This window comes from Solanum lycopersicum, chromosome 3 (genome assembly GCF_036512215.1).
Source record: "Solanum lycopersicum chromosome 3, SLM_r2.1".
NCBI classification, from domain to species: domain Eukaryota; kingdom Viridiplantae; phylum Streptophyta; class Magnoliopsida; order Solanales; family Solanaceae; genus Solanum; species Solanum lycopersicum.
In genome coordinates this window covers 67,557,141-67,582,690 of record NC_090802.1, presented here as the reverse complement: position 1 = coordinate 67,582,690, position 25,550 = coordinate 67,557,141, and the positions used below count along the sequence as shown (strand labels likewise).

At 37.2% G+C, this 25,550-nt stretch overlaps 1 protein-coding gene across 5 annotated transcripts in view; it reads right to left on the bottom strand.

Moving 5' to 3' along the window:
* The window catches only part of LOC101249343 (uncharacterized), a 29,722-nt gene extending 4,172 nt beyond the window's left edge, over positions 1-25,550 (bottom strand). For 2 of the 5 annotated variants that reach the window (XM_010320121.4, XM_026030254.2), the window contains exons 1-21: positions 25,270-25,550; positions 24,808-25,192; positions 23,473-23,589; positions 23,290-23,372; positions 19,072-19,218; positions 18,831-18,979; positions 18,617-18,747; positions 18,385-18,507; positions 18,232-18,305; positions 15,610-16,197; positions 15,383-15,494; positions 15,125-15,262; positions 10,561-10,890; positions 8,385-8,634; positions 6,999-8,272; positions 4,018-4,411; positions 3,014-3,933; positions 2,822-2,887; positions 2,626-2,751; positions 1,975-2,219; positions 699-1,923 (exon numbers count right to left, since the gene is read on the bottom strand). In XM_010320121.4, coding sequence (XP_010318423.1) covers positions 699-1,923; positions 1,975-2,219; positions 2,626-2,751; positions 2,822-2,887; positions 3,014-3,933; positions 4,018-4,411; positions 6,999-8,272; positions 8,385-8,634; positions 10,561-10,890; positions 15,125-15,262; positions 15,383-15,494; positions 15,610-16,197; positions 18,232-18,305; positions 18,385-18,507; positions 18,617-18,747; positions 18,831-18,979; positions 19,072-19,218; positions 23,290-23,372; positions 23,473-23,589; positions 24,808-25,192; positions 25,270-25,436 — 7,044 coding nt within the window. In that variant the 5' untranslated portion in view covers positions 25,437-25,550. Of the gene's footprint in view, positions 1-698; positions 1,924-1,974; positions 2,220-2,625; positions 2,752-2,821; positions 2,888-3,013; positions 3,934-4,017; positions 4,412-6,998; positions 8,273-8,384; positions 8,635-10,560; positions 10,891-15,124; positions 15,263-15,382; positions 15,495-15,609; positions 16,198-18,231; positions 18,306-18,384; positions 18,508-18,616; positions 18,748-18,830; positions 18,980-19,071; positions 19,219-23,289; positions 23,373-23,472; positions 23,590-23,768; positions 25,193-25,269 lie in introns of those variants that run through there. The other 3 variants (XM_010320122.4, XM_069295448.1, XM_010320123.4) reach the window with 2 other exon arrangements.

Below are 25,550 nucleotides of genomic sequence, written 5' to 3'. Positions count from 1 at the left end.
TTTAAATATATACATGATATAATAAAAACAACTTGATTGAGGTTCATAAGAAAGGAGTCGAAGATCTTCCATTTGAGTTTAGTTAATTATGTTCTTGTATGGACGTGATGTTCCACTTTACTTGGGAGTGTTGTTGTTCGAGGCTTTTTGGTCTCTTATTTATTGTTTGATGTTGTTCTTTTACTTATGATCAACTATTTCTATGGAGATTTTCTTAGACTTCTTTCTTCTACTCAAAATCTCTCTATGACTCATAATTTCTATTTAAAAAATAAATAAATAAATATATATATATATATATATATATAGCACTTTAAGATTTTGGAGGAACGCTTTGCCTTAAAATAAATGTTCTTGATAATGCAGTGTATATATCGAAAATATGAATATTATCAAATGATCATATATGAGCCTAATAAAATAGTTCAATCCCGTGCGAAGCATGGGTAATTTACCTAGTTAGTTATAAGTTATAACTAGGGGTTCTTTTAAATATTTTAAACATGTTAAGACATGAAAAATTCGAAAAGCTCATGGTTCCGCATATAGTTAATGATGAACATCTAAGAATATTTTCAAATAAACTCACCGACTAATTATTCCAACTTGGTAAGAGGACATTTATTAGGGGATAGAATGAGAAAAATGTAACTTCTAATCATCTCAGCAAACTTGATCGATAACTTAAAGACTTTTACCTTATTTTGCTTAGATGGTCTAATTGGAGGACATCCAGCATTTGGTGAACTCATCCTTTTGGCAGGCAAAGATTTTAGTGAAGACCTAGACTTGTTCGAAGATATTAGTGCTGAAGAAAGAAGAGCATCAACAGCATCACGTTGTTGTTTCCTCTCTGATATTATGTGATCAGGCTGTTTAACCTGATTACAAGCTCCAATCCCATCTTCCACATCCTTCTGCATAAGAGATGTCTTAGCAGGGTTCTTCCAACCTCTCGTATTCCGCAATTTATCATCGTGTTCTAAAGGTAGTTGAAATCTTTCAGATGCAACAGATATAGAATGTTTATGGTTATCACTCCTCGACTTTTTTGAGTTCCCCAAGTTACTCTCTAAGCTGTCACAATGTTTTCCGTGATGCCCATGAGCTTTCCTCTCTTTCCTGTGCTTCTTACTGATCTTTTCGCAACTTTCACTCGATTCTGATTGATTTTGCCTGAGTAAAATATGTGCACCCTTGGTATTTCTGCAATGATCATTATTGAGATCCTTTTTCAACAAAAGACTACTTTCATCTTTAGATCTTTGTTCTCCCTCAACATTTTTTCCATACAGCTCAGCACGTATTGGAATGTCAATTGGAGCTCCAAGGCTGGTGTCTTTTCTTTTCCTTTCTGTCACATGCTTTACATTGTTCTTTTGACTATCAGCATGCTGACATGTGGTTTCAACCCCGCTGACATGCTTCAACGTCCTCGAACAATTTTCTGGTTTCTCTGAAGTCAACAGTTTCTCCCGATCAGATGATTTAAAAGTAGCATTATATGGTCTTTTAAGTGACATCACTAACTCTCTTTCTTTTGCATCCTTCACTAGAGCTTCCCAGTTTTGGTTAGTCCGCAATGTCCTTGCATTCCCCATGATCCACAAAGAAAGTTTTGCCCTGGTCAAAGCAACATTCATCCGCCTTACATCAGCCACAAAACCAATACGGCTAGAATTAACCTGTGTTGCATTTGAGCATGCCTCGAATGCCCTCACTGTGGAGAGTATAACTATATCAACTTCTCGACCTTGAAAACCATCGACTGTATTAAACTCCATGTCAGCAGTGATAGAAGATCCAAATGCACTTGAAAATCGTGAGCGTAACAGAGAAAGTTGACACCGATAAGGAGTTATAATACCAATTCTTCCACCAGCAAACTCAGATGGAAACCTAAGCATGGCATAAGAAGAAAGGCTTTAAAACAATTGAGGTAGAATTTCAGTACAAGGCATCAAAAGAACGTACCTCCTCTTGAAAAATCTCAACACTTCAACTGCAGCATCAGCCTCACACTCATTGTAGAGGGATAATGTGCCAGATTTTTTATCATGGAGCTCCTTCCCATCAACAATATCAAAGAATACATAGGGACCAAGACCCTTGGTCCCATGAAATGATGCAACTTTGCTGGATAACTGGTCTCCATCAACCAACTTACCATCATAAAAATGGAAAGAAGGAAAACGGCATATCTCTGGGTGCATCCTATACTGCCATTTAAAGAAACCATTAGATGACAGATGGGTTATAGGTGCTGATAAAGCAAAAATATAAACACTTGTACAACAACCAGACTGGTTGCTTATTTTTGTTATTTGGCGGGCATAAAGAGAATCATGTTTGTTAAAACTTTGGAGATTGACAAAAGTTCAGACACAAAATCCTTTTTCTGAAGACAAATGATACAATACATAACGGTTACTGCACCAAGTGCAAATAATCTAGCCAGCTGAGAGTTGATCAAGGAAACTGCAGCATGGAATTAATGGAAGCTCTAACACAGCAATAGTACTTTCACCTCACATCTATTGGCTGCAAACTCATGCAACTTACCATCTCAAAATCTTGAAATATATTTTGGAACTAAAAGGTCTATAAAGTTTGATTGAAAACTACCTGCTGTGTGAGCATGTTAACAGGATAACCAGCTCTTTGCAAGCGTTCAAACATGCTACATTGGAAAGAAAATTTGCTGGCAATATTAGAGAGAACTGTGGCTGGAAGCTGCTTTGGATCACCCACCTTCAACACCAATATTACACTTCAGTTATATTATTAACCTTCACGACAAAATAACGCATCCTAAGCTTACCATCACACATCTAGTTCCCGTTGATTTTAATAGTTGAAGTGGTATGAGGGAAGCAGGCTCCAGAGCCTGAAAGTTGCAAAAACGCAATTTTTTAGAAAGCCTGAATGGTGATCCATTCTACAGACATCAAAAGGACAAAGAGAAAGAGAAGCCAGGAAAAAAGGAAAGAACAAACGAAAAACGGTTTCATACTTGAGCAGCTTCATCAATCACAACTGCATCAAATAGGACACCCTCGGATGAACTGCTAAATCTCTGGCCGGACACAGATGCAGCACAAACCCCATGTAGATCTCCACCACAGCCACTCAGTGTAGTCGCCACAATCTCAGCCTCTTTTAGTATAGCCTTCCGTAATTTATGTCTAAGAGCTTTTGTTTCTTCATTAGCTTTCCTCTCTCGTGCCTGAGCAGCAGCGAGATCCATGTATATTGATTTCTTTCTTTCATACAATATTCGAAGCTTTGCTTCTACTTCTGCATCAGACATTTCCTTGGCATTATCTGCTTTATCAGTTCCTCCTTCCAATAAACTGTTAGAATCAGAATCTCCATCCCGTAAACTAGCTCTTTTAGCTTCATAACATTTGATAGTATCAACCAACTTCTCAAGATTAGACCGCAAGAATGTCAGAGTATCCTCGCTGGCATCATTCTTTGAATCAGTTGCATTTATTTTCTCCTCAGCTATGCGGTGATCAACAAGCGTATCAATGAAGAATGGCAATGAATTAGGATGAACTGTTTTCGTATTACCTACTCTAACGATATAAGGCTTGTACATCGTCCCATCACTGCTATAAAGGCCTTCACTACTTATTCTTGACACTAGTTCATCTACTGCAGCATTTGATTGTGCACAGATGAGAATTCTTCTTTTACTGCAGTTTCCAACTGGTTTATCATTCTCTAAATCCCCGTTAAGTTGTCTAGCTAAGGCTGCGACCTGCCATGCCCTAGCAACAGCTGCAGCTTGACAGATTCGCTGTCTTGAAGCAGTGCAAGACATTCCAGTAGACTTTAGACCTCCATTTGATGATCTCTTGGTGTCCACTTGGGAAAAAGAAAGCAATGAACTGACAATGGCCACAATCACTCGGGTCTTCCCGGTACCTAATAGAAGTTGTCCAACAATGAACAGAAAAAAAAATATATTTTTCCAAGTACAATGAATAAATAGACACAAAAATAACACACCTGGAGGACCTTGTATTAGAGACAATTGAAAATCCTTTTTAGGATCAAAAGGTCCAATAGCAGCACTGATAGCTTGCAGTTGACTGTCATTATATGCCGATTTGAGGACTTGCTGTAAAGGTCTAGATAGTTTATTGAAACTCTCACCGTAATGTTTACAGTGATTGTAACTGGTGGGATTCAAGATAACAGGAAGCAAAGGAATTCCCCTAATAGCCGACAATGCTTGAAATTCTCTGAGTTGAGAAGTTATGGTCATTAGACGACTAATGCACCATTTGCTTCGCGCAACAAGAAACTTTTGAGCTCGCATCAGATGAGGTCTATTTTGCAAGTACAACCTGATGAGTAGGATGCTTGATCTCCTTTTACAATCTCTTTCACGCTTTTCCACCTGCAAACAGTCGGGATGCTCCGATATCAGAACACCGAGACATCCATATGATCACATCCAAAATGTCCAATAGATAGTACACAGTTTTCAAAGAAATCAAAAGCTCTGACAGTATGATTACATAAACTCCAGAGTAGAAGTCATCAGACTAATAACAACCAGACGTCAAAACAAAGGTTGAAACGGGTGTTACATATGTATAAAGGAGAAAACCTACAAATGTGGTTATCTCAAAAAGACACCAACACTCTATACAAATAGGAATTACATGGGTGCTCCAAAAGAAAATAAGGGATCAAAGACTACTCATTTGAGCAAAGCTCATCTTCACCCCTTCACAAATTCTCCTATTCCTCTCTTTCCAAATGACCCATATCAAAGCAAAAAGGCTTGTGACTTCTTCTAGTAGCTCCACTGCTCCAGTAGAACATCACTTCTTGATGGTTCTTGGCATAAACCAAGAAACTCCAAACCATCTAAAAGATATTCTTCCATAACCTCATGGTTAAATTGCAATGGAATAGAATAGATCCACTCCTCACTCACCTCCTTACAAAGTAAAAACACTAGGTCATGCAGACAACCATTTGTTTTTTAAGATTCTCTGCTGTCAAAATCACGAGAAGTCCCTCTAACTTATTTTTTTGGATAAATTATTCTTAAATGAGAATAACTAACAGCCCTTGGGTTAGCCTAGTAGTCAACGAAGTGGATCAAGAACCATGAGGTCAAATGTTAAAATCCAAATAAAGGCACAAACACTAGGTGACTTCATCCCACTACCTAAACGTTGGTTGGCAGAGTTACCCGATAAACAAAGGTAAATTTTAGAATACTGAAAAAAAAATGGAGAGGAAAAGATAGGATATAAAAAGAGTTAACGCACTCGTTAATGAATTTAGTGATCACCAAATACCCATTGATGTCCTAAGGACAAAACATATATTAAAGCTTGTATTAAACATGTGATATGAAGTCCTGATTTTCTTTGAGAATGGTAACTTGAGTATAAAAGAAAAAGGCACTTGATGGTGCCAAAACCATAAATACAGATAGAAAGGACAAGCAGATCCAACTATGAAAACCTAACTGTTACAGAGCACCTATTAGATCTACTAAGGATATTGCCCCCTCTACAAAACGTTCTTTATACCAAAAATGAAAAAGAAGACAGCACTTCATCTTAAATTTTTGTAAAGAGATACTTCTTCCTTCAAAAATTCTTAAGTTCCTTTCTTGCAAAACTATATGAAGTCATGATTTTAAATCGGAATTTGGACATGCGATTTGGGATCATGATTTCAAAGCCCAAATTCTTCAAAGAAAAAATGCAAAACTTGGGATTCGAAATCATGATTTCAACTTTTTTAAGATGTGAAATATGACGCATACGAGGTGTATTTTGTACAGAAATCATTTTGAATTTTGAAAAAAAAAACAATTAAAAATAATCATGCTCGGCGTGGAGATTGTATGTACCATGTTCAATGATGAATATTAAAGAATTACTAGTTACTACTATTGTTGACTAGTGGATCTTTATAAAATTATGTGTATTTAGAAGTTCGTAATAGTAAAAATTTATTAACAGAAGGAACATGGAGATATGCAATTTATGCCTTAGGATATTTAGATATATTGTTTATGAACTACAGACAGGAGAGGATCAATTGTGGTGGACAGGAGACGACAAGGGAATGTTCAAAGTCAACAAATCCTACAAGTTGATGGATCACAGTGCTCAAGCAAATATGGAAGAGCAGAATCCTCACAAAGTCTCCTTTTTTGTTTGATCAATGGCTAAGGTAGCAGTCCTTAGTTAAGAATAGAGGGATAACCTTGTGTTCCAGGTGGTGGTGAAACATCTGAGACTGTTTAACCATCTATTTTTACATGGCAAGTACACCCATCATTTATGGAGAATATTCCTAAGCTCAAAGGCATCTCCTGGACAATGCCCAGGAAGGTGACTGAGGCATACCGCATGCTAAGGACAGAGGTAGATAGAGAATTATCCTAGGGGCTGTCTGGTAGGATGTTTGGAAAGAAAGGAATTCCAGATATTTTGAGAGCATAGGAGAACAATGCGCAGAAAGTTAAACTAAACTGCATTTTACTTTAAGTCTTTTGGTGCAATCAATTATACTCTAATGACACTCTCTATTATTGATGTGCTAGACTCAATTTAGACGTAGAGAAGTGAAATCAAGAGTATACTTGTATATAAGGTACTGTACTGCTTTGTGATATAATACAAAGTTACCAAGTTAAAAAAAAACACTACGGCTTTACTCATTTGATAAGATAGTATAAGAATTGAAAAACAATTGATAGTTTTCAAAACTTGTTGGTTTTCATGTTTATGAGAATTACATTTAAAGAAATCCAAATAGCACGTCCAAACAAAACTCAAACTTCATATGATCGATTTCATATCACATGTCCAAATGGGCCCTAAGAATTTATGCACAGAAAAAAATCAACAGGGGTTATACCAAAAGCAACCTATCTCCTCGGGAATAGATAATTAAACATCAACCAATAACTAGCATAGCATAATAAAGTTCTACTCAGAAAGTACACTCACCTTTCCAACCATGTGAATATCAGGACAAGAATCCCTCAGGGGTTGTCTTGTAAGCAAAATAAGATCATTGTCTGAGCAGCTTTTAGAACCAGATGAATCAACATCCTCGTGAACACAGCGAATGAAGTGAAAATCATCAATTCTTTCAACTGACATTACAGAAAGACTGCCACAAGACATCTCTTCTAGAGAAGTTATCTCCTGAAAGGAACTCTGCAATTGTGCTTTAAATTCTTCCAATATAAGTGGACGAAAAATTTCAACATATTCATCAACAGATTGGAAACAAACAGGAACCTCCTTTAATTTACTCAAAGTATCATTCTTTCCTTCACCTGCAGTTGTCAATCCAACTGTTAAGAAGTAATTGCACTCCAGAATAGGTCTATACCAATCATCAAGCCTCACAGCCTTAAATCTTTTTACTCCATCATCCAATCTCAAAGCATTAGACCTATTTTCAACTGGTAAGCCAAGTTGAATGACTTTCCTTTTCGGACCAGAGAAACTTGTTTTTAGGGAAAATGATTGTTGACGTCTAACTGAAGTGAGAAAAACTGACTCCCGATCACTTCTAGTTTCACTTACAAGCTCTTTCAAGACTGTATCATTAGGTTTCATATCATGTTGAACAGCTTCCCCCTCATTCTCTTTCATACACACGCCTCCATAAGATGAGCTCCCTAGAGCAGAATGAAGCCCAGAGGTGACGTGACTATTTTCTTTGGAATTCAGATTTGTATCATTTAAGTGGCACTTGATATCAGTTTCCTTGTTCTTAGGCTCCATAGCTTTTGATTTGACAAGAGGCGAATCTTTTCTGGCATGCAGTGCATTTAATTGAAGTCTTGGGATATCCAGATCCAAACAAAGATCAATTGGCTGAGAAATTTTCCTGGAGTCAATTTTTTTAGCAGGATTAGAATACACAACGCTCGCAGCAATATGGCCAACAAGCTTAGGATCAAAGCTGATACAAGAATTGATATCCGCACCAGCAGAAGTATCTGTTTCTCTTTCATCACCTGAATGCACTATCGCGTTACTTCTTTCTTCACCAACAAATGTTTTCAAGTCTGGAATATGCATTTCTTTACCCAGCCTACTAAAAGGTGCGGCTGCTTCAGCTAAAGAGTTCTTCGTATGAACAAATTCTTCACCAGGCAAACATTTGGAATCAATACTAGTTTTTTTCAAGTCAATGTACCTCTCATCCACAAGTGAAACAGAAAGCCGAGCAACTTGCTTGGTCAACTCATTCATAGGAATATTATCTGCAATCCAGCAACATGGTAAAAAAACATTATTTTAAAAACTGATCATTATCATAATGACACAACAGACAAGAAGTAAATGATAACTCGACAAACAGAGTATTAAACTCGCCACATAAAATAAGTTTCTCAATATCTGCAGCTAATGAGGCAGGGACACCACTGCATGATGCTTTAATCAGAATCAGCAATGAAATTAAAGCGTCTTTCCAATATCTGACCACTACTGCAAGTGGTGAATACCCCCAATCTATCAGATCACGAAGACATTGTGTCACTGCATTATTAAGCACGGTAGTTGGTACTCGGCAAAGCCTTCTGAAAACAACAGGAAGGGTCTCTAATAATCTGATGCAGGTCATCTGGAATAAGAAGAAAGCATACTTTGTTATAAAATTTGCAGAAACCATTTGATTGAGCATCAAAGATTTTGGTCTTGATTATAAGATGATCTTCACATCCTCAGCATTAACAGTTTCCAAGAAAGTGGTCAGCTGTAGGCCAAATACATGCACTGCAAATTTTTCAAAAGTCTGTACGCCACATTTAAGCACTTCAACTGAACAGAACTAATCACAACACGTTTTCATCTTTCTTTTGGGACTAGTGAATAATGAGATCTCATTTTCATGTTATTGAAGCAATACTTTGGCAGAACTCAACAGACAATTTAAATGCCAGACTACATGGAGGATAAGAGGAGAACATGCACAATACAATTTCCATACATGTGAAAGAAAATTCATACTTCAGTGCTACCCACAATTAAGAAAAACATTCAGCACTAAACAAGTGTATGAAGCCGATGATTTTGGATTCGGGGAAGGCCAAGAGCTGACCAGTGGTCTAGAAAACAATGAATTATCACTCCCAGTATACAACTTAAAAATGTGAGGTAGAGTTGCTGAGATGTAGTATTGAGTGGGTGATGCCGAGAACTGTAATAGAAATAATGTTTAGCTGGGCTTTTAGAAGACTGAAGAGGAGATGCAGGGCATAGGAAGTGGCTCCCTTGGAACTGATAAGGACCATGTGGAGAGATGAGAACAGGCGAGCTTTTTGGTGTAGAAAAAACTTTGTACACTTGAAAAATAGCCTTGTTTCTCTTATTTCTTTTTGGTGCAACCATGAGGCTCCTACTTGTATAAATTTTTGGGTAGCATTCGAAGAAAACCATGTTCTTTTTTAAGGTTTTCTACTTTTTGTATGCTCCTTGTCTACAGGCTACTTTTTGCCTTTTGTTTATAATACTCCCTCCGTTTCAATTTGTTTGTCCTATTTTGACTTGGCACTGAGTTTGAGAAAATAAAGAAGACTTTTGGATTTTGTGGTGTTAAATAAAAGAAGTCAAATGTACCAAAATGCCCTTTCATCTTGTGGTTTTAAACATGTCACATGGAAAGTTGGCATTAAAGAGTTGCTAAATATGGAAGGACGCATTCTTTTTAAATTAGAGTAAAAGTTAGGACAAACAAATTGAAGTGGACGAAGTAATTTTTACTTCATCAAAAAATAATCATTTACAGTTTCCAAAAGATTCCATAAGCTATTAAACGAAGAAGGGGGCAGGGATATCATGCTAGGGAAGTTAGATTCCGGGAGGCGTAGAAATTTTAGGTATTGTAGGTGCATAAATGCTACGGGGGTTGAAGGGGCTATTCATGAAATGAGGGGAACTGCCACTAGGCCGGACGAGATCTCTTGGATTTGTGGAAGAACGCAGGCGAGGCAGGTACGGAGTGATTGACTGGGTTGTTTACTATATCTTTAAGGATGGTCAAAATGCCAGAAGATTGAAGGTGAAGAATAATGGTTCCGTGGTACAAAAACAAGACTGGTGTTCAAATGCATCAGGGAAAAGTGCCAAAGCTCTTGAATTTGGGTCGTGAAGATAATTTCAAAATTGTCTTCATTTCATATTGAAGCAAGAAGGGGAAGTCAACCTGTGAAAATGAGGGGGTATATGGATTTTTATACAGGGAAAAGTTACCATATACCCAACTCCTATACTAGATAAAATACTGTTATGAAAATTGCAATTAATAGGATGAATTGATGAACATTTCTTGTATACGGAGTTTCACCCCCAGATGTCAGTCAGATTATTTACCTTATTCCCAAAAAAAGGAAGGGTGATGAATATTCTATCATATTCATCAGTTGGAAGCAAACGATGGTTTTCTCTTTTCTATTGGAAGTTCACTATTTATTATGAGTACCATAGTTTTCAAACAACAGGAAAGAAAGAAATATCACTAGATAGTAGGTAAACACACTAATATCCATACCTGAGATGGTTTTTGACCTATAAAAACCTTCCCAGCTGCCAAGCACTTCTGAACACAGATCCAAGCCATTTCTGAGAGTAAGCAACAAAATTTCTCCCATAAAATGGAGCTGACAACTGATTTATGTGCGTCCATGTGCTCACTTTGAGCTTGAAGCACTGGCTGCTTTAAGAATCCCCCTTGAGAAGAAAATTTTGAGATACTAGAGTCCTCAGAGGATTTTCTAACTAAAGGTTGGCTACATGAATTCCCTTCTTTTAGTAGTTTGCACAAAACAAAAAAGAAATGATGCAATGTCTGAAATTCTGATAGAACGCAGTCCAACTGTACCTGGAAAAGAGGCAAAAAGGATTAAAACTGACAAATATAACTGGAGAACAATTTTCATAGTAATACAACATTAGAAGACATGCAGCCACAAGAAAGGGAAATTGTGAGAAATATATTGTTGAAATTGTGTATCTACATTATTAGATTGAAGCCCTATTTATAGACACTACACATTGGACTCCTTTTCAAATTAGGATTCCTATTTCTATTCCAAGTAGAATTTATATATTTATTCCTATTCTAACACTCTCCCTCAAGCTGGTGCATGCAAATCATATGTACCTAGCTTGCTACGAATATAATTAATACATGCGAGGACCAGTGAGGCACTTGCGGAAGATATTTGCAAGTTGATCATTCGACTTCACAAATTTTGGAACAATATCTCATGAGTATCTTTTCCATCACAAAGTGACCGTCAATCTCAATGTGCTTAGTCCTTTCATGAAACACTAGATTTGATGCGATATGAAGGGCCGCTTGATTATCACTGACAAGTTCCATCAGACCGATTTCGCCAAATTTTAGCTCTCTCGGAAGCTGTTTGATCCAAATTAGCTCATAAGAATCTGCAGCCATTGCTCGATATTCTGATTCTGCACTAGATCGAGCAACCAACTTTGTTTTTAACTCTTTGAGGACACCAAATTACCTCCTACTAATACACAACATCATGATGTCGAATGTCTATCAGAGGGTGATCTTGACCAATCAGCGTCTTTATCCAGTGATATGCTCATGGCCTTGATCCTTAAAGAGTAGTCCTTTACCAGGAGCTGACTTTATATGTCGACAATCGCTTCCCAATGACTATCACAAGGGGAAGTCATAAACTGAATCACAACACTCCCAGAAAAAGAGATGTCAAATCTAGTCACCGTGAGATAATTCAACTTTCCAACCAGTCGTCTACACCTCTCAAGATTATTGAATGGCTCCTCATGTCCTGGAAGGAGTTTAACATTCGGATCCATAAGAGTGTCAATGGGTCTAAAACTCATCATTTTTGTCTTCTCAAAAATGTCTAAGGCATAATTGCGATGAGAAATAACAATACCTGATCTAGACTAAGCCCTCAATACCTGAATACTTCAGTCCGCCAAGGTCTTTAGTCTGGAAATGCTTAAAGAAATTTTGCTTCAAATTAGTGGTATCATCTTGATCATTGCCAGTGATAATAATATCATCAACATAAACCAAAAAAATACACCAATTTGGTGCAGAATGCCGATAAAACACAAATGATCAGCTTCATTACGAGTGATGCCGAAACGTTGTGCTAAACTTTGCAAACCAGGCTCGATGACACTGTTTCAGACCATAGAATGACTTACACAAACGGCATACAAGGCTACTAGACTCCCCCTTAGCAACAAAACCAGGTGGTTGCTCAATATAGACTACTTTCCGCAAGATCACCATGTGGAAAAGCATTTTCAATGTCCAACTGATGAAGAGGCCAATGAAGAATTGTAGTCATAGATAAAAAAAAGTCAAACAAATGTTATTTTAGCCATAGGAGAGAAAGTATCACTATAATTGAGTCTAAATATCTGAGTATACCCTTCGGCAACAAGGAGAGACTAAAGCCGATCAACCTGACTGCGTGGGACCAATTTTGACTGCATAAACCCAACGACAACCAACCGTAGACAGAGAGACAAGTTTCCAAGTACCACTCATATGTAAAGCAGACATCTAATCAATCATAGCCTGCTGACATCCAGAATGGGTAAGTGTTTCACCAATAGCCTTAGGAATGGTAATTGAGGACAAAGATGGTACAAAGGCATAATGGGGTGATGGGAGACTATGATAACTCAAGAAAGTATAATGTGGGTTTGCATTTCTAATAGGAAGCGCAATTGGTTGACTAGAAGGAGTCAAGTCCGTTGTAGGAGCAGGTCCGATGCATGACATGAATAATCCAGGACTAGTGGGGGTGGACGACGATGATAAGTCAAAAAGATGTAGAAGTAATTGTAAATTCCTCAAAAGTTGGTACAAGCAAAGATATGAGGTATGGGTAAGACCTCAAAGACATCAAAATGATCAGAAGATGTATAATAAGGTTTCAAAGAATGTGACATCAGCAAACATAAGGTATCAACGAATATCAAGTGAATAGCAACGGTACCCTCTTTTGAACTCGAGAGTAACCAAGAAAGACGCATGTGAGAGAATGAGTTGCTAATTTATCTTTACCCGAGGCTTAGTTATGAACAAAGCAAGTGCTCCCAAGACACGAGAAAATAGTATGGAATGTGGAACCTGATTCTTAATCGAAAATGAGGGCATTCTATTAATCAAATAACAAGATGCAAGACATGCATCACCCTAAAAATGCAACGAAGCATGGGATTAAATAAGAGTGCAGGCAATTTCAATGAGATGTTAACTTTTCATTTCTGTCACACCACTCTGTTGAGGTGTGTTGTTGAGGGGTGTACAAGAAGAAATTGTGAATAAACAATATCATACGGGAGTGATATGTTACCAAAAATATGACTAGAAGCGCCCGAGTCCATGACCTATGATCCAAGAGTACTAGACTGTGAAACACAAGCATGAGAATTAGCTGCACCATGAACAATAAGCTGAGTAACCGAGGGTACTTGTGGAGACATTTGCTTACTTGCTTGATACCGAAGGAACTCATCATATTTTGCATGAGCAATATGAGCATTATTAGGTGGTCGATAGCAACAGATGCTACTTGTGGAGATGTTTGCTTACTTGCGCGATTTCGAAAGGACTATTCCTTATAATAGTAGGATCATAATTGGGTGGTGGACCATACAAAATATGACATATCTCACGAGTATGTCCAAGCTTATAACAATAACTACACTTGGATTGAGATCTTCCAAAACCACCTCTTTCTCACTGATTCTCCATAGGATGATATATTCATTAGTCTATTATTTGAGATGCCAAAATGAAAGAGTCAATGGTGGATGTTGAAACTACTTTGATGTTATGAGGCGCGGCTAAACAAAGTAGATAAGAAAATAATTCATCAATTATAGATACTGCATGACTAGCTGAAATCTAATCACGCACAAAACAAGGTCAGGAGAAAGTTCAGCAAGTGTAAGAACTAGAAATAATGTTTATATGTGCTCTTGTTGTTTGTTCACATTAGTAGTGACTTGTCATCAACATTTCAAATTCCTCCATAATTGCTTGTACCTAAATAGACATTGGATTCTTATTTCTTTAAATTGGTCATTCTAGATATCACATCATAAAACCGAGAAATATCATTATTATATAAGGAGAAACATGGCATTAAGTTAGAGGCGATTGACCGCCATAAGAGACTACATAATTGAGCATCAACCTTCTCCCATAGTGTTTTGGCTTTACCATATTCCTCACTAGCATCAGCCTTTTCATCTACAACATAAGCATTGTTGGTTAAGTGATCTTGGATGCCTTGGCCCTTGCACCACAACTCAACCGAAGAAGCCCAAGCTAAAAAGTTTGAGCTTCCCATTAATTGGTTCAGTAGTGATCATAGCACTTGAACTTCCTATATTCTTGGAGCCAAGAATATCAAATCCCAAACGACATTTTCTGAAATTAGAATACACTACCCAAAAAAAAAAAAGAATTTTGGAGCCAAAATCTGATTGCAAGAATGGCTAACTTCCGGAACTGGAACTACCGGAAATAGATCTGACTGCCGGAAAAAGAGATCTGATTACCAAAAACTGATCTGGAACTGTTGGAAATAGATCTGACTGCCGGAAAAAGAGATCTGATCACCAAAAACTGATTGGAATCAGGAAAAAATTATATGGTCAGCCTCCGAATTAAAGAGGTGATTCTACTGGAAAAAGAAAATTGCTGAAAAACACTGCCAGAAAATTTTATCTTCTAGGGCAGCAATTTAGGTCACAGGTAATTGCAGTGACGGCTGATTTCATTTTCTCACCATTGCTCTCATACCATGTGTGAAATATAGGGGAAATATATTATTGAAATTGTGTATATACATTATTACATTGAGACCCTATTTATAGACAGTACATTGGACTCCTTTTCAAATTAGGATTCCTATTCCTATTCTAATTCCTATTCCTATTCTAAGTAGGATTATATATTTATTCCTATTCTAACATAAATAAAAGACAGCACAAGAATTCACCAAGGAAATAAAGATATAGGGTGCTCTCAATTTCAATGCTAACTAACACTCAAAAAGAGTGATTCCGCTATTAGATCTTACCAGCTTTAGAGCATGTCTTAACCCTGTAGTGGTAGCTGAGAGTGAAGATGGCATAGAGCAAAGAAACTGCAGTCCACTTGTTAGACCTCGTGTATTTGAAACTTGTTCAAGAATACACCGACCAACATGTCTCGCATTCTGCAGCAACCAGATAAGGTGGACACAGCATTAACACAGATGCAAGATCCTTCATCAAAAATATAAAATGATTGACTCAGTTGTCCATTTGTATGTAACTTTTTGGAATGAAACTATTACATCGTTGGGATCCACGAGCAGAAGAATCAAACTGTCACTCATCATTGGCTCCCATGTCCACTGCTTCCTTAGCTCTCCTTGCTCCATTCTGATGATAAAATGAGCAGTCGACCTGTAATAACCTCCAGAAAATAATCAAGAAAAGTGCTTATATGAACACGAAATTCTTCTGATCCCTAGCAAAACCTCAGAATCAACAGCATTAAGCCATAGGATCAACTGCAAACCTCTTGAAAAGCCTAATTAGAGGCATACACTTTGTTGAGACCCTAATGGAGTTTTTAGACTCCACTCCCTCACCACCATCATTTGAACCAGATGGAACCTTCCAACTGAAAACATGAGAGACATCTGAACCACAGTTTCTTAACCAGTGACTGGCTGAAGGTGTCATACCAAACTCATTATCAGATTCAAGAAAAGGAAGACGTGACAGAGCCCAGAAAACAGACTTAGCAAATGATACTGGAAGAATCAAGGGATCAGTTTCAACCAAAACCTCAAACCACAACATTGGGATGCACATCCAATCCCCACATAAAGCTGATGTTATATCAGCTTGAGAACTAAATTCGTTCCAACAACTGACATCATTTTCTTCAAAATCACAACCAAACAAATTTCCTCGGTCCTCTTCTTCATCAAGCTGTAACGGCAAGCATCTTTCACCACTTGTAGCAAGTTGATACTTCAAAATTGAAGTTACCAGAGCAGAAGCATCAGAAACTATAATAGCTTGAATAGCATCAAATGCAGGTTGACGGAGAGAACTGTGAAGTGATGAATCCTTCAGAGAGGACAGAAGAGAAGGTCCCCTACAGAATTAAGCAGGACAATGCAGAGGTATGTATCAGAAGCCACTATCCCACATTCAATTGTAGATTTATGGTTGCATTGAGACAGCAGTCGAGAATATATGCATATTGAAATATGTGAATTTCAACAAAGTAATACAATGACGTAGAAAAGAGGTTCGTGAAAACACTATACTCAAGTATGCAATCTTTCAAGAATAGCCTAGGCCCATTGTCCAGATTGATGTACTATTAAAAATATTGTTAGTAATAATGAGAGGTTATTTCATGTTAACAAAATTCTGCAAATAAGTTGACTTACCTTAGAATAGGCAAATAACCACTACAATGTCACTTGTGTTAAGATAACTGTTTAAGACTAATAATCTCTCACGCTCTTTAACGCAGTATTGAACTTCACATGGTTTCAGAATCAAAGAGAAATAATGTCTGCATCCAGGCCAATATAGTGACGGGAAAAGTTTTCTTTTCTTTTTCTTTTTCTTTTTCTTTTTTTGAATTGAAGGTAGGCATCAGCCCATTTATTAATATAAAAAGGAAACAAAACCATTTACAAAGACAAGGTCCAACTGGTCCAAAAGAAACAAAAGTTCTCGTTTCTTTAATGTATGGTCACCGGAAAAGTTTTTCAGCATGTTTGAGCAAAGGTTTATAAACTGCTTGAAGGTTTGTGTCAATCCCGTCTCCTGTAAGCCAACAATCTACACCAGGAGCTTCGTCTCAGAGAGAGACAGACATTGACCCAACAGTACTAAGCGCCACTGCACAAACCCTCACTCGCTGTCACATTGACAGCCATGTATTGGCACACGAAATCATGGGCCAATGGTTGTCTCAGTCATTGCCATGCGTACAGCATGTAAGGAACAAACTTTGTGCAATGATTACTAGGAATATTCTTGATTCTTCTTTTCAAGCTGGAGCATATAGGTCATAGGTCCAATTATAATATAGTGCACATTAATTTAACAGACATACTTGGGAGTAACAGTATCCTTTAAATAAGGTAACTTACCTTATTTTATTTTTTCATGACTAAATAAGGTAACTTACCTAATTAAAGTAGGTCAACAATTCACATATAGGAAACAATGATATAATGATTTTAATCATCTCGAAAGGTTGTTTCTTCTCCGGGTGTCTCTCTCTTTCACACAATCAACATAACTCCTATGTTTTTGCTTCGCTTACAGGTCAAATAGACTTTGCTCAGATTCACTTTTAAGGTACATTCAGTTTTGCTCAATTGAATGACAAGAATAAATAGCACAAACTGCTATCCTATGCCTCTTTAACATACTGCACAATTTTTTATCGAGAAAAAATTGACAAATATTCTTGTTTGACTTTTAAAAGGTCAGCGTAAAGAATCAACGCGAGGGGAGGAGTAAGTGCAAAAAGAAAATATCAACAAGATGTAGGCCATGTTTGCTCAAGTCAGGAAAGGGCATTACTTCATCGCCTGAAGCGATAAAGTGATGAGAAACGAGGGGTTATCGCTTCACCTCAATTATGATCATTTTGAATTTGAAAAAAGAAAGATACATCTAATTCGCTCGCTTCGACCCTCGCTCCGATCCATAAATGACTAAGGAACCAACAACTCTATCTTCTCAAATAACCTATACCCTCCCCACTACGGACCCTCTGCTATCCACTGCAGCAGAGCTGTTTCACGGGGCTATGATACTTTAGAGAAGAAATTGACCCCAACGGAAACCATACCATTCTTTAAATCCAAACTTTGAATAGATAATTAATATTGACTTAAATATACATCAGATGCTAAAATTAGTTATTTTATTTGGTTATTATAGTACTAAAATCATATATTTTGGAATTTTCTGCTCCTAGTAATGTGTGTGATGCACTTCAAAAAATAAGAGTACACTTTGACTTCAGGCCCAAAGGACCTTGAAGCGTTTTCTGCTTCTCTTTTGAACATTGTGACTGAAGCAAATCTAACGTAACCAATGCAATGGACGAAATCAACAGTCACTCAATCATATGAATAATTGACCTCTAGGTACATACCACATATGTGCACATTCATATGGCGGAGAAGGCGGGTTCATAGTATAACCTCGGTGAACTATGAGAAGAGCTATCTGCAATATATTGAATCTCATGATGAATAAGACAGAACATCAACATCAACACACTTTGGGCTGAAGACAAGATAATAACCTGGCAAGCTTTTTTTCTCATGAGCAAGCTGAAGTTGCTACTCACAGTAGCTTGATGCAGGAGAAAATAAAGAAGATTTCTCCGTTGTTTTTCATGTTCTCCATCTTGTAAAGCTTCAAGAGACTGCAAGGTTTACACATGAGAGCGGAAACATAACTAGGACCACAGATAGATCAATCGAAAGAAGATAACCACACATTATTAAAATTACATAGCTGAGTGAAAAATATGCCTGTAGAAAAGGCAGGAAAAGATCAAAGATTTCCTTATGGATTTTCTCATTTCGAGTGTGGAAACACTGGCCCAATAGTGTATTGCGCATCACACTTGGAGATAATGAAGTCTTCAACCAAAGCTTATATCCTTAACAAAGTGCGATTGGAGATATATCAGGAATTAACGGAAGGAGTGAACAGAAAACTAAAAAGGTATGTATGGAAACATACCAAGCATCTCAAACAATAATCTCAGACAATTAACAGCATAAGAAAATTCTGGTGAATCATCACTGATATGGTTGAGAACAACACTCAGAAAAATGGGATAGCGATCTAAAATGCCTTCTTCAAAAGCAGGAGGCTCCAAGAATCCAAGCCTTCAAGACACAGAAAAGGTAACAATGAGAAATATAAAAATGAAGAATACAATAGCTCGCACACAAGGGAATAGAAGTCAACTACTTCTTACAATGCTTTGATCCCAAGCCATACAGTAACTCGATCCAACTCAACCCTAGGCCTTAGATTCGGCGTAGATAATGGTGAAAAATCTGCTGCCAAATAAGAAATGTACTTCTTTAGCAAATGCTGCAAAGCATCCAACTCTGCTGATTGCCTACAATGAAACAACAAATTAAAAAGACATCAATAAGCTGTGTACATATTAGTTACTCTCATTGTTCTAGTAAGAAAAATAAGAGGAAGTCTTTCCTAAAGAAAGGCTATACTAACAATACTTCAGGATGGTAATCTAAGAAATTAACTTATCAAGGCAGAAAATCAGAGCCTAATTTACTTTCATAATTTGTTAAGTGTCAAGTGCGCTATAATGAGCTAACATCACTTCTTTTTTCTTCTTCTTTTGATAACTACCTCATTTATCTCTTAATATGGACTATTTTACAAGCTAAAACTTCTTACATTGGCATGGAGCAGCTTATTCTTTGGTTCTCTGGTTTTGCACATGAGGAACTTGGGGTCTGGAGACAACCATAACCTCAAGTTCCACCTGCAGAACCAAGAGGACCAGCTTGATTTATTTAGAGAGGAGAATTCATTAAAAGAGGATGGAATTTCTTTCAAAGAGTTCATTCAAGGATGGTAAATTTATTTAAACATTTCAGCAGCCCTTTGTGAAACAAGACTTGTCACAGAACTCTTCCTGGGGAAATACTCAATTTGTGTCAGTTCACACTCTCTTTGGCTCGCATGTATAAATTCTCTTTTGTTTTTCCATTTGGAGTGTGTGGGCATGCCCATCCTCTAGGGAGGAACTCTTCCTACCTCTATGTTTCCTATAAGTGTGGAAGAGAGTATGGATGCTTTGAGAAGGAAATTATTATGGCAGGGAAATAAAGAGAAGAGAGATTTTTTTTTCTGTCTCAAAAAAAAATAAAGAGGAGAGATTTCCACTTACTTAAATGGAAAAATCTGAACAGCCCTGAAGGAAGCATGCCTAACACAAGACAAACTCAGGAAAAAAAGGGGTAATCCTCATCAACAGATGTGTCATGTGCAAGCAAACCAATGAGAGTGTTAATCACCTTTTTTGCACTGCCCGGCAGCAGTTAGCCTATGGTATTTTTTCTAATCTATGCTTGGCCTACAATGGGTAATGCCCTACAATATGAAGGATGCCAAAGCCAGCTGGATATTGTGGAGAGTTGACAAGTCCATCAAAAAGATCTGGAGAAATGATCCCAACAGCCATTTTTTGGAGCATATGGAAAGAGAGAAACAACAGATGCTTTAATGGAATATTAACCTATTTCTACACTCTTAAAGCCCAATGTCTAGTTAGTTTATTTAGCTGGCACTTTTTTGCAAATGTAAACAGAGTGTGGATAACCTTTTGGATTATGTTAGTTCCCTATCTCTAGTACAGTAGAGTAGTAGGGTTCCCCTTCGACTGTTTCACAAGTTTTTGCCAAGCTAGCTCCATATTTTTCTGTTTGGAGCAGCTTTCTTGCACACTGTGCTTTTGTAACTTCGCATTGATGCTTTCTAATATCATTTATTTACTTTACCAAACAATAAAAATCTGACTATTAGAAAAAAAGAAAGATGTCTGGGAATCAGGAATTTATAGCAGTAAAACGAGTGTTTTTCTAATGAATTTGTTATGGAGGTTCACAAAAGAAGAGCAGCTATCTGGAGCACAGTGATATAAGCGAAGTATAGCAAAGAAGGATTCTGGATGACTAAAAGGATGCCAATATTTATGGAATTAGTTAGTAGAAAACTATCAGAAACTTAAGGTTGAATCTCAAAGTCAGATTGAGATTTAATGTTAAGGATGGCAGAAAAATAACATTTTGGGAGGTAATTGGTTGGGTAATGGAAAACTGAAGTTTTTATTCCCTGATTTATATGATTTAAGTCTTCGGGGGGGGGGGGGGGGGGGGGGCATGCTTTGAAGGAGTTCTGGTCCCCGCAAGGATGGAATCCTTTTTTTTGAAGGTTATTACACACTGCGAGGTGCCAAGGTAACATAATTCTTCAAAATGTAGGAGTAAAGCAAGGGGCTGCAAGAGGTAGGATACACTGAGACGGCAAAACTGTTCAAGTGGAATTTCTACAGTTAGTTCAGCTTATAAGGATTTGAATCAGGTTGAATCCCAGATTACATTTTGGCAATGAAAACATATTTGAAAAGTTAAGGTGGCTTGCTCCTCCTGGTTGGTTGAAAGAGAGGCTGTGCTGACTCGTGGTGATCTTTTTTTTAAAATAAAGGTAAAGCTACTAACTCATGATGGACCTAGAAAGAGGGGGATACAGTATTGTTCAAGATGCTTCTTGTTGTGTGGGCAAGAGGAAGAAACATAAGTCATCTGATTCACATAGCAGAATTACAAGACATTTAACAAATTTGCTCATCAATCCTGGAGTTTCTAGTTGGACAGTGCCAAGAAGAACTCCTTGAGTTGTAGCATTCTAGAACAAAGGTGGAAACTGCAACAGTAGCAAAGACAGATGGAAAAATGTAACATCAACTAATTGGTGGACAACAAGGGAGGAGAGCAACTCAAGGTGTTTAGAAGATACAAGTAGCAATTACAACAAATTAAGATGATTGTATTCTTCTTTCAAATTTTAGGTGAAAATCTGAATTCATAGATGAACCTGAGGCAGTCATAGATGTATTAGGTTCCTCGTAGGGTGAGCAAGGCTATTTTGTGTAATTTATTTGCGTTTCTCTTTTTTGGCAATCTCGTTTAGTCACTCCATTTTGGTTACCAATGCACTTTTTACTCTGATATCTATATACACAAAAGGAATATGTTATCTTTTCAAAAATAAAATCTAGTGTTCTCTACTGGAAAGCCCACCAAGCAAAATCTTCCCATTATTGGTGGTGTCTATGTTGTTTAGTAATGTGTTCAGTCAATTTATATCCCACAATAACTACAAGCTTTGATGTCCTTCAAAACATTTTTTAAGTAAAGCCCTAAAACAATCGTCTTCTTAGAGAATGTTTGGATTGGCTTTTTAAAGTTTTTTTAAGCCAAAAGCACTTTTGGAGTGTTCGGTAAAGTAAAGAAGTGCTTATAAGCACTTGGTTTTAAGCTGACATGATAAAAATAAGCCAAAAGCCATAAGTTAGAATTTTTAACTTATGATTTTGGCTTATGAGTCAAAAACTAATAGTCAATTCAAACAGGCTCTTAAGTGTTTAAACAATTCCACCAAAATTGGATTTCTGGGTGGAAGAAGACACCTATCCTGCTATATGAATCTCCAAAAGAAAGAAATGGAATAGTCTTAGCATAATTTTTTTTTTGAAACTGGTAACTTTAGTCTATATAACCACAGGTATACTTCAACAAAAGTGTAGTTCCCCTTCAATAGTCTTTGCATAATTTCTAGCAGAATATAATAGCGAGCAGTTAAGATAAGTTTTAAGGTGATATTTATAGTTATAAGCACTGAAGGAGTTCTACAGATTTATTTCAACATCTATGTGGCCTTCTTTGACCTTGGATTTTTCTTTCATCTAAGGGATGACTATGCAAAGCAATTCAGAACAGTAACCCAGTCAGGTGCAAAGTATTTGAGCCACTTTGTATAACGGTAAGGGTATATATGAGTCACTTTAATACGAGGGGCATATCAGCTCTAAATGGCAAAGTTGAGGGGTATATCAGGCCCATTTCCCAAGTATTTATAATCATTGTCAAGTCTTCATCAAAAAAAGTTACAATTAATGTAAGTCTTAACCGCCAAAAACATTTGACACAAATTGTTGGAGGCATAAAAAACAGCAGGCTAAAGTAAACGAAGAACAGATGCACTGACAACCAAGGAATCGCATCTGATAGTATGAGTTTCATACCAATTGAAGCAAAAAAGACCTAGGAGTCAAGTACTCTTATACCACATCAAAACTTAATTACTGTGTACATGTTCGCTCAACCAAAAATGACGACATGGTTTTTCTATAAAGTAATAAATTTAACTAATAGAACGGCAAAAGCTTGCCCGTATCAACAAGTATACCCCAAAAAATAGAAAACCTTACAAGAAGACACGATTTTCTATAATAACACCCAATCATGTATACATGTATGAATCATATGATGCACCAAAAAGAAAGAAGAGAAAATAGGCTATCCCCACCATATAGTTGAACTGGCTGAGTTACAAACCACTGATTATAGACAACACACAAAGCTAATAGATACAATACCTCAATTTACTCATGCGTCCAGCCAGTCGCAAACCAATAGAACGAGCTCTTCGACCTTTATGGAAAAGTAACGCATAAACTCCCTATACAAAAATGGAAAAATCAAATTAATATGACTGTAACAGAAGACAGTTGAAGCATAATATGAAGTAGAAACATAAAGCATAGAAAGGCAGGTCGAACCGGATACTGTTGGTGTCCACCCAAGGTTAGTTCATGAGTTTTATCGATTGTGTCAATGAATGTTTCAAATTCACTTGCCAAATAAGAATCATCTAACAAAATTGGGAACATTAAAACCTGCAACTCAGAAAAGAGAGCTCTATATCATCACATAATAAAAATAACAAATGATCACAAATCAAGATGAAATGAAATAAAATGAGAAAATAACATATGGAATTAGCATCAAATCAGTTAAGTAAACTAAAATTGTATTGCTACTAATAAATCAGGATACTCATGGTCATTCACTTCACCTAGCAGCAGAAGATCGATGCTTAATTAAATTGCTCATGGTTAGGGTTGATTTTCAAGTGTTGTAGTCTGTATGGCTGATCAAGTCAACCCAAGATGTCATTCACAATGAAGCCCCTGAAAAGTGCACACTGTAACCAGACCATCGGCGCTGGCCATGTCATTTTTAGTGGTATTTGCATACTCATGATGCAATGATTAATGCACATTTACAGATGATTGAGCTGGATTACCAGACAGCTCAATCCATCTCTTTTAGCAACAAGACAGATATTCCCTGCTCATTATATTGTCAGGCACTCAACTTGTACAGATACTTTGTTGGGGGGGATAGTATACATCTACCATCACATGGAAAACCCTTTTTCCTCCATTAGCCAAATACCCTACTAGCTTAATGACAAGAATTTAAACTTAAAGACTTCAAGTTTAAGGTATTCTATGTCCATTTTGTATTATTTTCTGATTGTAGCAATTTCATTAGGTTCTGGAATCTCCTGTGTAGTTCTTAGGATATTTAAGTAGCTATCCACACGGGGAAAGTTTGTGCAGCACTTTAGATGGCAGGTGTCAGCTGGTTGACGGAAAGAAGATCACTAAATCTCCTAGATAATTCATGACTTGATATTGAGTATGAGCAGTTCTACAATGAACATATATTTGATATTTGAATGTGATTTCTCCCTCCCTTTCTCTTAATTTTGGTCAGCAGCAAACTCAGTCACCTCTTACTCTCCCCTCTCTTTTCCCTCTCTTTACATATTCTCTTCTTTCTTCTTGCAATTCTCTGCTAATGAAAAGTTTTCTACAGCCATATTTCTACCTAAAGAGCAATCTAAAGCTTAAACTTGCCCTTCTTCTCCTTCTTCTTCTTCTTTTTTTTTTCTGATGACAGAAAACGTGCCCCTTTATTAGAATTAAAATTAAGGATGCTGCATCAACTGAATACAATCCATCTCCTGCTACAACTTCTGGATAAAGGAATGACACAAAGATGGACCACTAAGCATTGGAAGGAGGGAGAAGTATGAATGGAAACACCTCAAACATGATGCCAACTATTTCTCCACTGCCATGCACTATGTCGTAGTCTCCGCATCTTATTCTGTTATTAATATCTTTAAGATGTTGAGTGATTCTTTCTTCATCAAGGGTGCGCAAAACTTCAAGAAGAGGACCAATGGAAGTTGGGTCATATTCAGTACTGTAAAGCTCTTGGGCTTGATGGTATTGACATATACATTGAGTGCACAGGCGCATTTCCCTAGATGTTCTGTCGTGTAGGAGTTTTAGAGGAGAATCGGTGCGATCATCCTTGTTATAATTATAGAAAGTCTCCAGAAGAGGTCCCATGAGTTCCCATGAACCACACCAAATATGATTTTCATGGGGCATAAAAATCAAGTGGTTGAATGCGTCTGAAAACCTGCATAGAAAGGAAAAGGGACTAAAGCGCACGTAAAAATGGGGAAAATATAATTTTGATGAAATTGGGAGCAAGACCATTCTTCTTTGAGCTGCCGGAAACGATGTCGCTTGAGAGGGTCTACAGATGCAATGTCGTCATCCTCGTCTTCTTCTTCGATGCCCCTCCATCGGTCCAACAGCTCTCTCCTTGTGACCATTTTCTTCGACATTCCTTCTTCTTCCTCTTCTGTGGAACAAAACATAACACCTTCACAATTTTTAGGGTTTTCGACCTTCCCAATTTTACAAGAGCTAACAATATTTTGTGATGATTAAAGGGAATTAAGGGTTTTTGGAGATTAAAACAAGAAACCTCA